Here is a 15,619-nt window from a genome sequence, read left to right as displayed (position 1 = left end):
TCTCCACCTCCATCCCAGCCTCTCGGGCTCAGCGCCAGCTCCTCTCTGCCTTTGGCTTGGGGCCCCTCGCAGGTGCCTGGCCCCCGCCGGGATGTGCGTGTGCACCGGGGCTGGCTCTCCCGCCTCGCGGCCCGGTGCGCCTCTCCGCCGCCCGCCCCGTGCGCTGTGGGCGGTCCAGGGCGGGGCCGGGATCCGGGGCGGCTCCCGGGGCTCGGGTTGTGGGAGGCGCCCTCTCCCCGGTCTCCCCTCTCTTCCCCCCGCCCTGTCTTCCCCTGCACCCTCCTCCTTCCCTCCGCCCGGGAGCTTTCCCCGGTCCCCGGCGCCGCCTCCTTCCCTCCCGGCTCCCCGTTCCCGCGGCCACCGCCGCCGCCCCGGGGAAGGAGAGACGGGGGTGGGGTTTGGGGGAAGCCGGAGAGGAGGGGAGAGACCCTGGCCGGGCAGGAGCCCGGATTCCAGGGGAAGAGGGCCTGGAGGAAGGAGAAGGTGGAGGAGAGAGGAGGGGAGGGTGGGGAGGAGCGGCCGGGCCTGGGGCCTTGAGGCCGGGGGAGAGCCGGGGAGCCGGGCCGGCGCGCCGAGGTAAGAGCCAGGGCCCAGCGAAGCAGGGCTCGGAGAGGGGCGCGCGGGGGTAGGGCGCGCCGGCGGGCGCAGGGCCGGGCCGGGGAGCCGGGAGGCCGGGGGAAAGGAGGAACGCCGGGGATGCGTTTGGGGAGCGATGAGGCGGCTGATGCCGGCAGCCGGCAGCGTGGGTAAGCCGGGCTCGGGCAAGCCGCGGGGGCCGGGGAGAGGAGGTGGTGAGAGGTGGAGTCCCGGGAGGGTGGGGGGCCGAGGGAGGCAGGAGGAGGGTGGGGACAGGCGTTCTCTCCTCCTCTCCCCCCACCCCACGCGGGGCTCCGCCCCCGCCTCCTCCGCGGGGCGCGTTCCCGGTCCCAGGGCGGAGCGGGGTCGGAGCCCCGCGAGGCCACCGGAGCGGAGGTGGGGTGGGGTGGGGTGCGGAAGGGGAGGCCAGGCCGCTCCTGGGTCCGGGCGGAGCTCGGTGCGGTCCTCACGGCCGCCTCTCACTCAGATGCTGCTGTTGCTGCTACTGCTGCTGGCGCCTCTCTTCCTCCGCCCCCCGGGCGCGGGCGGGGCGCAGACCCCCAACGCCACCTCCGAAGGTGCCCTCTTCTTCGCCTACCTCGGGCCCTCCTCCATCCCATTCCGGCTCCCTTCGCACCGCACTCGTCACTGTCCTGTCAGCCCTCCACAGCAGCCCTGTCCAGCATCCGCTGCCGCCCGACCCGCCATACCCTCCCGACCTCCCTGCGATCACCCCACAACACTCTCCAGCATCCGGTCTCTGCCCACATCACTGCACGGCTCCACCTGCCTGGGACCCTCGCTCTGCTCGGTCACCCCACCGCCTTCTCCCGGCTCCACATTCCTACCCCAATTCCTCTTTATTGCCGAGTCCTTACTTTGTTGTTCAGATAGTCCTACAGGGTACCCCTATTAACTTAAGGATCCTTTAGCTTTTTCTTTTCTTTGGCCAAGCTCCACCCACCTGCCTTACCCTTCACTACCGCTAAATTACTTCATTATCCCCATCCAGCACGCCCCTTCCTGCCCACTCCTGGGGACCCTGCCTTCCAGCCCGGGGCCTATCAGCCCTTGCCCCTTCCCAGGCTGGTACCCCCTTTCCTGCCCCTTGACCACGCCCTACCCTCAGCCGCGGGGGCCGGCTTTCTCTTTCCCACCATTCCTCTCTTTGTGCCTCCCCGACTCACCCCCAGGTTGCCAGATCATACACCCGCCCTGGGAAGGGGGCATCAGGTACCGGGGCCTGACTCGGGACCAGGTGAAGGCTATCAACTTCCTACCCGTGGACTATGAGATTGAATATGTGTGCCGGGGGGAGCGTGAGGTGGTGGGGCCCAAGGTGCGCAAGTGCCTGGCCAACGGCTCCTGGACAGACATGGACACACCCAGCCGCTGTGGTGAGTAGCCTCGGGAAGCCCCCTGCCCCTCCTCCTGCCCCAAACTCAGCACTGCCACTTGCAAGTACGCACTTCGTACCCAGGGTCACCTCATTCACAAATAGGCAACTACTCCTGCGTGCCGTGGAGGTAGAGAGGCTAGTACATTTCATGTCCCCCTCCCCTCATCAGGACGCTGGGGACACAGTCACGTTCACTGTTCATCCTGTGAGTTACTCTTTCGAAGGATCACCACTAGCAGGTTTTGCCTAAGAATTATGAAATGACTTCATCATGTTGCTGGATCCCTCTCTTTCCAACTCCATGACTGTACACCCAGGAAACAAAAGCAAGCTTAATAGTAACATAAGCTGATCATAATAAGAAAAGCAGATTGGGTCGCGCCTCCAAAGTTATGAGCCTCTACACATTTCAAAGCCAGAGAACCGCCCCCAGTGGCTGAGGTGGAAGAGGTCCCATTTTACGGGCTTATAGCTCCATCTTGGGTTCCAACGAAGGAAGTGCTTGCTTTTCCTGTGTTGGCACTGTGTGCCTATAGCAGGTTTAGGGGAAGGAGGGGCCCAAGGCAGAGGCCTGAGCATGCTTTGTACCTCATTTCTGTAGAGCCGGAAGCTATGCACCCAAATTCAAACCTGAGCCCCCAGTGTCTGGTGAAGGAGCCTTTTCCAACTTGCCTTTCTCCTTATTTTCCTATTTCTTCTCCACAGTCCGAATCTGCTCCAAGTCTTACTTGAGCCTCGAAAATGGGAAGGTTTTCCTGACGGGTGGGGACCTCCCAGCTCTGGATGGAGCCCGGGTGGATTTCCGCTGTGACCCCGACTTCCACCTGGTGGGCAGCTCCCGCAGCATCTGTAGTCAGGGCCAGTGGAGCACCCCCAAGCCCCACTGCCAGGGTGAGGGGAACAGCTGCCCCCATGCAGCTGATAAGGACGCTTGCGCGAGGATGGGAGTGGGGTGGGATGGCTGGTGGGAGAGGAGGGGGGTGCATAAAATGTGGGGAGGACCTTGGAGAGCTCCAGGTGAAAACCCAAGGGTTCCCTTTTTACCCACCTGGGGTTTTCCTTTATCTTTCTTCTGCCTGCTCCTGGTTCTTGGGCCTTTACATTTCCTTTTTCTTCATGAATCTTATCCCTTCCTCCCCTTCCTAAGGCTTTTCAAAAGCCCCTGTCATCTCCAGATTCATTCTCTTTTGATAAACTTACAGATTTCGGTTACCTTCTTCTAGAACTGACCCCTCACCTTCATGAGATCATTGAATAACTGTAAAAATTCAGAAATAAATTATACATTGCATTTAGAAAAAATGGATAAGGGGAGATCTGGGAGTGGAAATGTACAGGGTAAAATGACTTCGCAATGGGGGCACAATGACCAGAACGCTAAGGACAGCCAGGGGTGGGGGGAAGATGGGCGAGGACTTACCTTTTTTGTGCCCCCAGTAAACTTCCATCGCTCCCCAAGGGACTAGGTGCTGGTCTGCACTTTTTTTTTTTTTCATCTAGTTCTGAAAGCATCTGCCTATCTAGCTTTACTGGCATGCAGGCATCCTGTTCCTATGCCTCCTGCATCTTCCACCCTTGTAGATTCTTTTAAGATCATGGGTCTTCCTTTCCTGGTGTAACTCAGTTATTCTGCTTCTAGAATACCAGTCCATTCTGAAAGCCAGGAGTCCCACCCATGGGTGGATTTATTGTAAAGCTCATTAGACTGAAGCTTCAGGACCCCTTTCCTTAGGACCCTCTTCCTGAGCCTTCAGAACCAAGGAAGGTCCCAAGAATATTTTCACATGGTCATTGTCAAAATTGAAAAAATAACATTTTTTTAAACGATTAGTTGAAGCCAATTGTGATTTTTTTTTTTTCTTAAAGAGCAACCCTCAAATCTTAGAATATTCAGGCTCCCACAAAACCAGGATCTGCCCCTGCCTTAACTGTTGGCATTCCTGTCTCAAATGGAAAAATAAAAGCAGCACAGCACGTTTAGGCCCCCCTTCCCTCTTGCCCTACCTGGCTCTTATCCCCACGCACCCTCCCTCCTCTGAATCGCAGGCTTCTGCCCTCCCAGCCTTCGGCACGGACAGGTGTGGGAGGGGGCAGGGGATCAGGCCAGGGAAGCTGGGCGTCCGTGGTAACTCTTCTCTGATCCCCGTCTCTCCTGCTGCCAGTGAACCGAACGCCACACTCAGGTGAGATCACGACCCCTCGGCGCGTGCACTGCAACGCCCTGACCCTTCACTTCTCACCTGCACTCCCAGGGATTCGGCCCCTAGGTTACCGGGGTGGGGGGTCGTTCTCCGTCCCTCCCTCTCTCCCTCCTCGCCCTCCAGCCCCGTGTGCGGTCACCCCCTACCTGTTTCCTGCCTCCGGTCCCGGTTCTCCGCGGGGCCGCGCTCCCTCCCAGCTCCCTGCTTGGCTGCACTTCCCGCGGCGCCGCCCCTCGCAGCCGCAGAGCCCCGGCAGGGGGCGGCCGCGTGCTGGGGACCCCCGGGCCCTGCGCCCCCGGTTCCTCGGACCCTCTCAGGACGCTTGGCCCGGCCTTGGCCTGCCTCCCTCCTGAGACGGCCCCGTCCCACCCACCTCAGCGCTCGCCCTTCGCCTTGCTGCCTCAGACCCCGTCCCCTCTCTCTGAGCTCAGTTGCATCTTCCAGCGCAGTCTTCTGGCGCCCCAGCCCCCGATTCCCGTCCTGCAGCCCCACCGTCTGCCGCTTCATCCGTGCGCCCCTTTCCCAACTCTGCTCGGCCGTTCCCCTCTCTTTCCCCTTCTCCAGTCCCCTCACTACGCCCCCCTCTCCCCTGCCCACCTCAGACCTCGTTCCCCATCCCCTGTCCTTTCCCCTTCACGCGCGACTCCCTTGTGGCGCGCCCCTGCCCCTGGGAGGGACCCCTCTCCGGCTCCGGGGCGCGTCGCTCTGGCCCACCCGGCTGCGCCCTTTCCCTCCCCCGCCCCCTGCACCCCCTTCCCCGCCGGCCCGCCCCCCGCGGCCGCGCGCCGCCCGTGACGTCAGGGCCCCCTCCCCTGCCCGCCCCGCCTTCCTCCTCCTCCTCCTCCCCTCTGTCGGTCGGTCAGTCAGTCCGCGAGGAGAGTCCGCGGTGGCGGGAGCGAGAGCCGCGGGGGCTGGAGGAAACCAACCTTGCCTGCTTCCCCGGGGGCCCCAGCCCCGTCTTCCGCACCAAACCCGCGATGGAGGCGCCTCCCCGACACCCCCTCCGCTGCCCTGCTCAGGAAAAGTGTCCCCCCTGAGCGCCGCCCGCCGCGCCCCGGCTGCCACCCCCGTCCCCTCCTCGCCATGGGTCCCGGGGCCCCCTCTCGGCGGCTGGGGTGGCCACTGCCGCTTCTGGTGGTGATGGCGGCGGGGGTGGCTCCGGCGTGGGCCTCCCACTCGCCCCATCTCCCGCGGCCTCACCCGCGGGTCCCCTCGCACCCCTCCTCAGAACGGCGCGCAGTGTACATCGGGGCGCTGTTCCCCATGAGCGGGGGTTGGCCTGGGGGCCAGGCCTGCCAGCCTGCGGTGGAGATGGCGTTGGAGGACGTGAATAGCCGCAGAGACATCCTGCCGGACTATGAGCTCAAGCTCATCCACCACGACAGCAAGGTAGCCCGGGACACGGGGCTGGGTGGGTGGGTGGGCCTGGATCGTGGGGCTGGGGAGCGGATGGAGGTCGGGGGACAGCGGAGCGCACCTCTGTCCTGGTGCCCCTGGGACGGCGAAGCAAACCCCTCCCCTGCGAGCTTGGCTTGGGCTGCGGGAGCCAGAGGAGCGGAGCGTCGAGGGGGCTTGCAGGTTCAAGATGAGGGTCTAGGGGCTTGGGATGGGCGAGCCTAGGCCTGGCTGCGGGAGGGAGGCCCGTGGGGATGCTGGCGCTGGGGGACGGTGGCTGATGGCTTTAGGGTACGAGCTGATCTTGGTTTTCTGGGGGTCGGAAACTCAGCCTGGAAGGGTTGGGTGGGTGGAAGCAATGTCAGAGGTGGGGAGCTGGGGATCAGGGGTTTACTTTCACCATGGTAACAAGTTAAATACTGGGCGTGGGTTGAGGCTGGAAGGAATGGGGCCAGAATGAGGAGAAGGTGGAGGGACCTCAGAGTTCTAGTTTGTCACAACACACAGCTGACTCCTCTCCATCATTGGGTGGTGGAGGATTCCAGGGCTGTGTGAACTGATGGCCTCTGTGTGTGTGGTGTGTGTTGTGTGTGTGTAAGGGGTCGGAGCCCCTGGGAAGTGAATTGGATTAGGGGGATTTGCAGAAGAGCCCTCCACAATAGCACGGGGGCGGGAGAGGAGTCAGGGTGTGTGAAGACAAGCAGAAAGGAGTGAAGAAGGGAGGAGGGCAGCAAGGTCCTGGGCATCCTGTGGGATCTGGGCTTGGTCCTGTGGAACTCAGCCTTCGACTTTAACTTCCCTTACAGCAGTGCTACCTTTAGGATGTGGGTGCAGGGTTCGGGATGGAGAGGCCCAGGGATGGAAGGGGGAGTAGTTTTAGCTCCTTCCTTTCCCTTCCCCTTCCCCTTTAGTATTATTGAAGGCATGGGGAAGGATGTGATGGGGATGGAAACAGATCTGGAACCCCCTCTCCCCCATTTGTCTTTGTGGACATGTTGTCCCAGATTTAGAGAGGCAGTGAAGTACAGAGGTGAGGATTTGGTGACCTCACATCTGGGCATAGGACTTACAGTCCTTCTATTAAGCACCAGTTTGCACCTGAGGAGTATATGAGTGAGGAGAGGCAGAGTGGAGCTGAAGGTAAGGTGCCTGGGGAGAAGCCAGCACATGGCTGGTCCAGGGAGCCTGGGGAGAGAACTCCTAATCCCTCTGTGAGCTTCTCAAACTTGAGTGTACCTAGAATCCTTAGAGGAGTTCGTTAGAAATACAGATTTGTGCTCCTTGGACAGGGATGACACAAATCCTGCCCTGGGATGCCTAAGGACAGCAGCAGGGAGCAGGAGAGAACTCAGGATTAGGGTAGGAGAGGAGGGAGCACACCGGGGACCAGGTCTGTTGGAGGGACCAAGCTTGGGAGTGCAAGACAGACAGTTGTCTGTGGGGCTTGGGAAGGGGGAGAGATGGCGAATTGTAGGGAGATCTGTGAGCTGAAACTCATGATGCCTGATGACAGTTGATTCCCTGGAGGTGATGGGGAGCAGATGGGGGCCTAGGAGAATGCAGCCGGAGGAGGAGGTAGCAGAGGCAGAAAGGGCATAGGAGGGATTGGCATGTGTGTCTTTCTTGCCTGCGTATCCAGATCTTTGTTAGAGGAGGGCAGAGCAGTTTGTTGGGGAGGGAGGATGGGGAAGCACTTAGAGAGGGAACCTGCAGGGCTTGGCAGGGAGAGAAGACTTGTAAGAGAAGGAAACAGGAATGGGGCAGCACCCAGGGCCCTGGTTTGTGGATGTGTTATGTTGTGCATGTCCTTGTGTTCCCAGTAAGCTTTTCTTGAGACGTAGAGGGACACTACTCTGGGGCCTTGGGAAAGGTTGAAGACTGGATCTGGAGTAAGAGGCCCTGGGGTGAATGCGGGAAGGTGGGCCTTGAGAATGGCAAAGGTGGGAAGAGAGAACCTTCACAGCACTGTGTCTGAGCAGTGCCCTGGCAGGGGGGAGGGGGAGGTAGGCAGCACAGAGGGGTGGGTGAGGATTGGTTCTTCCGGTTCTGCCAGCTTTCCCTGGCTCCCCTTCTCCAGCGTCCCACGGTGTCCCAAATGTCAGGCTCAGCAGGAAGTGAACAGGCTCTGGGGAGCCTTCTTTATTTTCTTCTGCGGGTGAGCTCCTCACCAGTCCCCTCCTGCCTCCTGCCTCTGTCCCCTCTGCCCTGGCTCCCCACCAGCTGCCATTTCTCCTGTACTTCCTTTGGTGGCTCCAGCAGCTTTGGAAATGTCACACCTCTGCAGGAGGGAAAAGGGCCGGGGTAGACCCAAGGCTGACTCTTCTCTCAACTCCCCTTCTCCCAGCTTTACTTTCACCACTGCTGGGTTGTTTACTTTCCCCCAGCTCTTAGCCTCATTTTCAGGAACTCCTGGACCCCTGTGGCTTCTTGAGCATCCCCTGTTTGTTCTCATCCTAGCTGGTTGCCCAGGTTCATCCTGAAAGTCTTTTGTTTTTCTTGCCCTTTCTAATAGACCCATCAAATGTCAGAGCCCAGCAGGAGGGGACGGGCTGCTGCGCCGGACCCCCACTGGTCTTGTCCCTGTTCTCCCTTGTTTACTTATCAGTCGCCCTGAAAAGAGATATGGGGGTGGGTGGGGAAACCTTGGAAGGTGGGAAGAGGCAGTTTGCAGTAAAGGGCGGGCTTTGAGGAAGTCTTCTGGTGGGCTTGGGGTGTGCTTCTCCTTCCTGCGAATTCTTTATTCGCTTCAACTGACTGCAGCACAGAGGGCATGGGTGACAGGGGAAATGTGTGTGGCGATGAGGGAGGATGAGCTGCAAGGAGGGAAGGCCAGAAATGCATTGGCACAGATGGGAGGGGCTGGGCTCAAGAGGATACAGATAAGGCCAGATGGAAGACAGAGAAGGGAGATTTTGGTGAAAGAAGAGAAACAGCAACTTGACAGGAAGAGATGGCAGGAGGGGGAAGATGGCAGTAGTAATGAATGCGAGGAGCTAGAGAAAGATGGCAGGGTGGGAGCTGTGAGAAGGGAACAGGTCCCGGAAGAGCCTGCCCTCCTCTCCCTTCCCACTCAGTGTGACCCAGGCCAAGCCACCAAGTACCTGTATGAGCTGCTCTATAACGACCCCATCAAGATCATCCTGATGCCCGGCTGCAGCTCCGTCTCCACACTTGTGGCTGAGGCCGCCCGGATGTGGAACCTGATTGTGGTAAGCCGGGCTGGGTGGCTCAGGACATGGCGACGGAGATGTTCTTCCCCGTGTGGGCTGTATGAAGCGAGCAGGGGAGTTCAGGTCTGTATTGAAGAGGGCCATGGAGGACTCACTGCCAAGAGTCCTTGGGCGACCTGAGCCGGCGGGCCTCCTAGCAACAACAGCTCACTCTTCATCATGAACGAGGGGCCCTGTGGGCCTTGACAGTCATTTTTCTGAGGGGATAGGTGGGAGCTTAGGTTGGGGAGAGAAAGCCAGGGGGCAGGAAGAGGGTTGAAGTACTCTCAGTGGGGTCAGGTAAGCGGACCTGTTGTACCATCCCTGCTTCTCTCAGCTCTCCTACGGCTCCAGCTCGCCAGCCCTGTCCAACCGGCAGCGTTTTCCCACGTTCTTCCGGACACATCCATCAGCCACGCTCCACAATCCTACCCGAGTGAAGCTTTTTGAGAAGTGGGGCTGGAAGAAGATTGCCACCATCCAGCAGACCACAGAGGTCTTCACCTCGGTGAGGAGGGCAGTGGGGGCACCTGCTGAAACCCCTCTGGAGAGAGACATTGCCCAGGATTCATTACTGGGGGAAAGGCCTGGGCTTTATCTGAAGAAGTGAGACCAAGAGAGTGAACAGAAGAAGAGGTATGAGAAGATGAGAGAGAGAGAAAGAAAAGAGGCAGGCAGCAAGAGCATGAATCTGGTGGTTGGCAATGAGAGATGCCAGCAGACAAAGGAGAGCTTGAGGGAGGAAGGGCGGTGTGGAGGTGGCGAGGGAGACCACAGCTCTGCTGATACAGCTGGCGCAGGTGGCCCACTCCCTCCTTTTTATTTGATCTACTCTTTTGTTCAGTGCCTTTGAGCACCCTCTCCCTGCTTTTCACAGTGATTCAGGCCTATTCTCTCATTCTCTTGTCCAGCTGCCCACTGCCTCTTGGGGGCTGACATTATTATCCCAGTGTATGACCAGACCCTGCCTTGTCTTTTCCTGGTTGTTTGGTGTTTGCCTCTCAGTATAGGAGATGGGCTCATGGTAGGAGTGGGGTGACTGGGGTGGTTTGCCTAGATATAGAGGCTCAGGCAGGGCTTATGACACACCTTTTAACCTGGAAGCCAGACCTAAGACCGGCTGCTTTTTCCTGCTGTCCTCACTTTGAGAATAGAAGACTGGCCTTTTGTCCTGAGTGTGCAGTCTCTAGTGAACACCTCTGGTTGGGACTTGACATGCATCCCATGTTTTTCATACTGCTTCTCCCTCACACCCAAGACTCTGGACGACCTGGAGGAGCGAGTGAAGGAGGCCGGAATTGAGATTACTTTCCGCCAGAGCTTCTTCTCAGATCCTGCTGTGCCTGTCAAAAACCTCAAGGTGGGCTGGTCAGAGTGGTGGGCTCAGCCTCGAAAAGGGCTGGGCAAGGGACTGCCGGCTGGTTGGAGAGCATGGGCTGGGGCAGACTGTGTGGCTGGGAAGCAGTGGCATCTCGCTGGGGAAGGCGAGCGCTGTCTTCTGGTTGACGTTTATCCCCCACTGTTGAGCGTTACTCTGCACTAAGCACTTTGGGATGGGAATCAGAGCTGTGTAAGCGCCTGGCTTAGCCCCTCCGGCGTTCCCTGGAGTCCCTCAGGAGCTCTCTCTCTCTCTCTGTTCTGCAGCGCCAGGATGCCAGAATCATCGTGGGACTCTTCTACGAGACAGAAGCCCGGAAAGTTTTTTGTGAGGTGGAGATGGAAGCTGAAGAGGGAGGGTGTCTGGGTGGGCTTTCTGCTTTGATTTTTCTCCTGGGGATCTCCTCGCTGCAGGTCTGCTCAAGTTGCTAACCAACGTTTTGAAGTGATGATGAATGTCTTTTGGCTCTGAGTTTCATCTCTACACACACACACACACACACACACACACACACACACACAGAACTTTCTCCAGATCTCCTTTTCCTCTCTTTTCTTATTTCTTGTGGAGCCCACAAGTCCCGTCTTCCTTGGCTGGCTACAAGAAACTAAGTGAAGAACAGAGAGGCTGGGAAAGAACGAAGTAGAAGGACTTGTGTCTTTCCTGTTACTCCTAAGACATACAGATTATTTATCTATTTCCCAAAAAGCTGACTAGTGTCATTTGAGATAAGAGTGAAAAAGCAAACCAAAGTGAACCAAACCACATCACCCCCTCCTCTGCTTGTATGCTCTTCAGGTATACAAGGAGCGTCTGTTTGGGAAGAAGTATGTCTGGTTCCTCATTGGGTGGTATGCCGACAACTGGTTCAAGATCTATGACCCGTCCATTAACTGCACAGTGGACGAGATGACCGAGGCCGTGGAGGGCCACATTACCACTGAGATTGTCATGCTGAACCCTGCCAACACCCGCAGCATTTCCAACATGGTGAGTTCACCGCGAGGACTTAGAGATTGACACTTGAGAGGGTAGATGGAACTGAAGGAACCTGCCTCACGGGGGGTGCAGTTTGGGAGGTACCGGAGGGAAAGAGGCCTGTGCCCACCCTGAACCTGTTTGCATTGTATTTCCTGTGGATTTTGTTTCTCTGTGGCTTCCTTGGGTAGGAGAGAGAGAGGAGGAGAAAGGATAGAGTGTTTCTCTGTGTGTGTTCAGCAGGCCCCTGACAATTGGAAGGGCTGTTACCATGGAAACAGGAACGGTTGGTGAGAAGTCAGATGCGGGAGAGGCGTTAATGACACTATAGACACCGGTACATGCAAGCACACCTTTGCAGGCGTGCTGTTCCTGGGCAGAAACACATTTTGTGTGTGTGTTTTTTTTTTTTTTGGTGACTTACGTTCGTGCTGCAGTTGCTTAATGTATTCACTCAGGATTGATACGCAGTAAGCTTGGATCCTGATGATGTTTTCGATGATTCTTTTTTTAGAGTTTTAGTTATGAAAGGGACTTTTGAGATCATTTAGCCTCATTTAGCTGGCGAGAGACATACTTGGAGCTACAGAACGCATTCCCTGATCTAGGAGGGCTGGGGCAGCGACCGTGCAGCTGCAGGACATGCGTGAGGGTGGGTGGGGATGGGGGCTGCTGCCAGGAAAGGCACCTTTCTTGCTCAGCCCTGCATCCCTGAGTAGGGACTCTGGGTGACCTATGCCGCTGCTTTATCTTACCAGGCGTAGCCCCAAGGCCTGTAAACACCTGGTCCCTGCTCTGGGGAATATTCTAGGGATGAGTCAATGGTAGCAAAGCCCCCAAATAATTTACTTTCAAAAAGCTTCTTGTAAAGATTATCTTTATGTGATAAGCCAGAAGCTTAGGCAGCTTATTTCAGTGATCCTAACAGCAATACTATATTTGTTGTTTACATTGTATAGATCAGGAAATGGGCACTCAGAGAAGCTTAGTGACTTGTCCCAGATCACGCAGCTCCTGAGTGGTCTAGCTAGAATTGAATCGAACTGAAATCTAGTTTTGAGATGTTCTGCCCCATCAGTTCCAGGGAAAAGTCGAAAAGCTTAACTGAAACACTGGTATTTCGATTTGCTGATTTTGCTTATCCAACGGCAATTTCTGAGCAAGAAAAAATAAGGCCTGGGGTTGGTTCTTTTTTTTTTTTCTTTTTTCTTTTTTAAGATTTATTTACTTTTATTGGAAAGGCAGATTCACAGAGGAGACATAGATAGAAAGATCTTCCATCAGCTCGTTTACTCCCCAAGTGGCTGCAATGGCCAGAGCTGAGCTGATCCGAAACCAGGAGCCAGGAGCTTCTTCTGGGTCTCCCATTCAGGTGCAGGGTCCTAAGACTTTGTGCTGTCCTCAACTGCTTTCCCAGGCCACAAGCAGAGAGCTGGATAGGAAGTGGAGCAGCTAGAACGTGAACCAGTATCCATATGGGATCTTGGTGTATGCAACACTAGGATTTAGCCACTGTGCCAGGCCCTGGGGGTTGGTTCTGACAGTGGATTATTATGGTTAGTTATGTGGCGTCTGATCACATTGTTCTTAGACATTCCTTTTTATTTTCTTTTAAAGATTCATTTGCTTATTTGAGATGCAAAGTGACTGAGAACCAGAGATCTTCTATTCTCTGCTTTACTCCCTAATGACCACAATAGCTGTGGATAGGCCAGGCCGAAGCCAAGGAGCAGGAACTCCTTCCAGGTCTGTCTTAGGAGAGGCAGGAGCCCAAGTACTTGGGCTGTCCCCGTTACCTCCCAGTTATGTTAGTATGGAACTGGAGCAGAAGTAGAGTAACCAGGACTTAAACAGCAACTCCTGTGTGAAATGTTGGTGTCTCAAGCCCAGCCTAAGGCCCTGTGCTACGCTGATTACCCCGTTTTAAGAAAATTTTATGCAGTCATTTGTATTTTATTGGAAAAGTGGTGCTGGAAAGAGATAGAAATGAAAGTGACAAAACACACAGAGAGAGAGAGAGAGAGAGAACTTTTCACCTGCTGGTTTATTCTGTGAATGCTCATAGTATCTGGGCAAAGCCAGGGCCACAACAACTGAATCAAGGTCTCCCAGGTAGTAGCAGAGACTCAAGCACTTGTCTGCTGCTCACAGGATGGGCATTAGCAAGACATTGGAGTTGGAAACAGAGCCAGGATGTGGACTGGACATTCCAAGCAGCGTTTTAACCACCGTGTCAAGTGATTGCCAGTTTCCTTAGACATTCTAAAGGGAATCGTGTTTAAAGCAGCTTATGTTGAAAATTACCGGAAACAATTCTACAAGATTTCTTTCATGTAGGGTGCTTGAGGAGTAACTTATCCTCAAGAACCTGGGGACGCAGAGTTGGTTATCAAAGCCAGGAAGCATTATTGATGCTCTGATTCCAGGACCTGTCTGTCATGACTTCTATCCCATAGCCAGGGGCAATAGAGCTGGGCAGAAAACAGGATTTGAGAGACAGGGACATAGAGGGTTATTTAGGTTTGGAGGGTCTCTTTCTGGCTCTTTGATTATAGAGAAAGATGATTCTTATCCTTTTAGGCTATAGACTTGGTAGCAATACCAGCCTAAATTGCCAAGTGGAGAAGTCAAGATTTTCCAGTAAAAAGCAGCCTTGACAACTCAACTGGGGAAGAGATTATAGAGGAATCAAACAGAATTGCGAGAAGAGGATCAGGAGCAAGAGGTCCAATATCATGGAGACGTGGAAAAGCAGCAGAGTTGCCATCACTCTGTAAGGAAGGGATGGCCTTAAAGTTTAGATCAATGGTGCTCAAACTTTATCTTCCATTAGAGCCATCTGGAAAATTTGTTAGTGCAGAGATTATAGAGTTCTTTCCATGGAAATTCCAATTCAGTAGATTAAGGGTAGGGGCTGAGAACTACATTTTTAGAGAGTTCCTCTGAATAATGATGCTACTGGTTACTGGTCCTAGCATCTGGCTTTGAGAATCATTAAGGCAGTGTCTGCCTTGCCGCCTTTCCTTTTTTTTTTTTGTTTAAGATTTACAAGTGAATTCAGTGGGCAGGGACATGGAAAGAGATAAGAAAGACAAAGAGAGGGTCAGGGACAGAAAGAGAGTTAGAGAAAGAAATGAGATACTTTTTGTCTCTTGGTTCACTGCCTAAATTGATGTTATGGCCCAGACTGGCCCAGGCCAATGCCAGGAACCTAGAACTCCACCGAGGTCCACTGCCTTCCCAGATATATTAGCTTGGAGCTGAATTGGAAGGGGAACAGCTTGGACTTGAACGATATGGGATGCTGATGTGGCAAACATTAGCTTAACCTGATGTACCATGACCCAGCTCCAGGGTAGTGGTTTTCTTTTTTTAAGTTTTTTTTGTTTGTTTTAATTAGAAAGTCAGATATACAGAGAGGAGGAGAGACAGAAAGGTAACTTCCCAAGTGGCTGCAATGGCTAGATCCAAAGCGAGGAACCAGGGGCTTCTTCTGTGTCTCCCATATGGGTACAGGGTCCCAAGGCTTTGGACTGTCCTTGATGCTTTCCCAGGCCACAAGCTGGGAGCCGCATGGGAACTGGGGCTGCTAGGATTAGAACTGGTGACCATATGGGATCCTGACGCATGCAAGGCGAGGACTTTAGCGATGAGGCTACAGTGCTGGGCCTGACAGTGGTTTTCAGTTGGAGGTCACAACTGAATACAATGCACAAACCAATCCTTGGAAAGAGCTGTCCTCCCCAAGTGTGAGTAGTGCTGAGACTGAGCAACAGTGGTGTGGATAATCTTAAGGGGCCATATGTGGAAATGGAGAATAAACTAGAATGATTTTGAGAAATATTTCACTATGGGCTAGAGAGGAAAATGGGAGGTGATGTACCTGCAAATACGATTTTGGCTATCCTGATTGAAATACAGAGCCCACTAGACCTGGATACAAAACAAACTAAAGAGTTAACTCAAGGCACAGATTCTAGGATATTGTCAAGTATCCTGTAGGCTACCTAGAGATAGCCAGAGAGGGTTGTTAAGCTAGTAGGATCATCAGCTTGTACTAGGTTAATTGATTCGTTTCTAAATAAACAAAAATTGTGGAATTTTTGTTTTTCATTTTTCCTTGTTTCCTTTGTTTTTTGTTTTTCCTTACATATTGTAAAAACTGTTTTTGAACATGTATTATCATATATTTGTTGACTCTAGGGAAACAGCCTGTTTTTTCCTGTCTGTGGTCATGGGAGGGGTATTGGTGCCCCCAGTAGCTGGGAATGTTGGAGGTAGTGACCTGGAGTATGCGGAGAGTTTGAGGATCTGAGCAGAGTGATGACATGCTGCGAGGACTAATCCCTTCCCATCTGGGTGGTTTCCTGGACTGTTGACTTTGATGGAGATTCGCTAGGCCTGGAAGCCGGAGGATTGCAGTACTCGGGAAGTTTCTGTCTCTCTGCTGTTGAGAGGCGGTCCAGTGCACAGAGGTGGTGTG

The 15,619-nt window shown here is 54.9% G+C and overlaps 1 protein-coding gene across 2 annotated transcripts in view; it reads left to right on the top strand.

The window, feature by feature from the left end:
- Nucleotides 1–244: 244 nt before the first annotated feature.
- Nucleotides 245–15,619, top strand: part of GABBR1 (gamma-aminobutyric acid type B receptor subunit 1) — a 31,042-nt gene continuing 15,667 nt past the window's right edge. Inside the window, exons 1-11 of one of the 2 annotated variants that reach the window (XM_040979918.1) lie at nucleotides 245–576; nucleotides 1,064–1,154; nucleotides 1,770–1,973; nucleotides 2,681–2,866; nucleotides 4,138–4,158; nucleotides 5,405–5,565; nucleotides 8,646–8,780; nucleotides 9,118–9,288; nucleotides 10,039–10,140; nucleotides 10,425–10,490; nucleotides 10,957–11,148. In XM_040979918.1, coding sequence (XP_040835852.1) covers nucleotides 1,064–1,154; nucleotides 1,770–1,973; nucleotides 2,681–2,866; nucleotides 4,138–4,158; nucleotides 5,405–5,565; nucleotides 8,646–8,780; nucleotides 9,118–9,288; nucleotides 10,039–10,140; nucleotides 10,425–10,490; nucleotides 10,957–11,148 — 1,329 coding nt within the window. In that variant the 5' untranslated portion in view covers nucleotides 245–576. The remainder of the gene's footprint in view (nucleotides 577–1,063; nucleotides 1,155–1,769; nucleotides 1,974–2,680; nucleotides 2,867–4,137; nucleotides 4,159–5,404; nucleotides 5,566–8,645; nucleotides 8,781–9,117; nucleotides 9,289–10,038; nucleotides 10,141–10,424; nucleotides 10,491–10,956; nucleotides 11,149–15,619) is intronic. The other variant, XM_040979920.1, reaches the window with a different exon arrangement.

The sequence above is a fragment of the Ochotona curzoniae genome, unplaced genomic scaffold (assembly GCF_017591425.1).
Source record: "Ochotona curzoniae isolate NIBS_2020 unplaced genomic scaffold, NIBS_Ocur_1.0 contig_3350, whole genome shotgun sequence".
In the NCBI taxonomy this organism is placed as follows: Eukaryota; Metazoa; Chordata; class Mammalia; order Lagomorpha; family Ochotonidae; genus Ochotona; species Ochotona curzoniae.
This window is presented reverse-complemented; position numbering and strand designations above follow the sequence as displayed.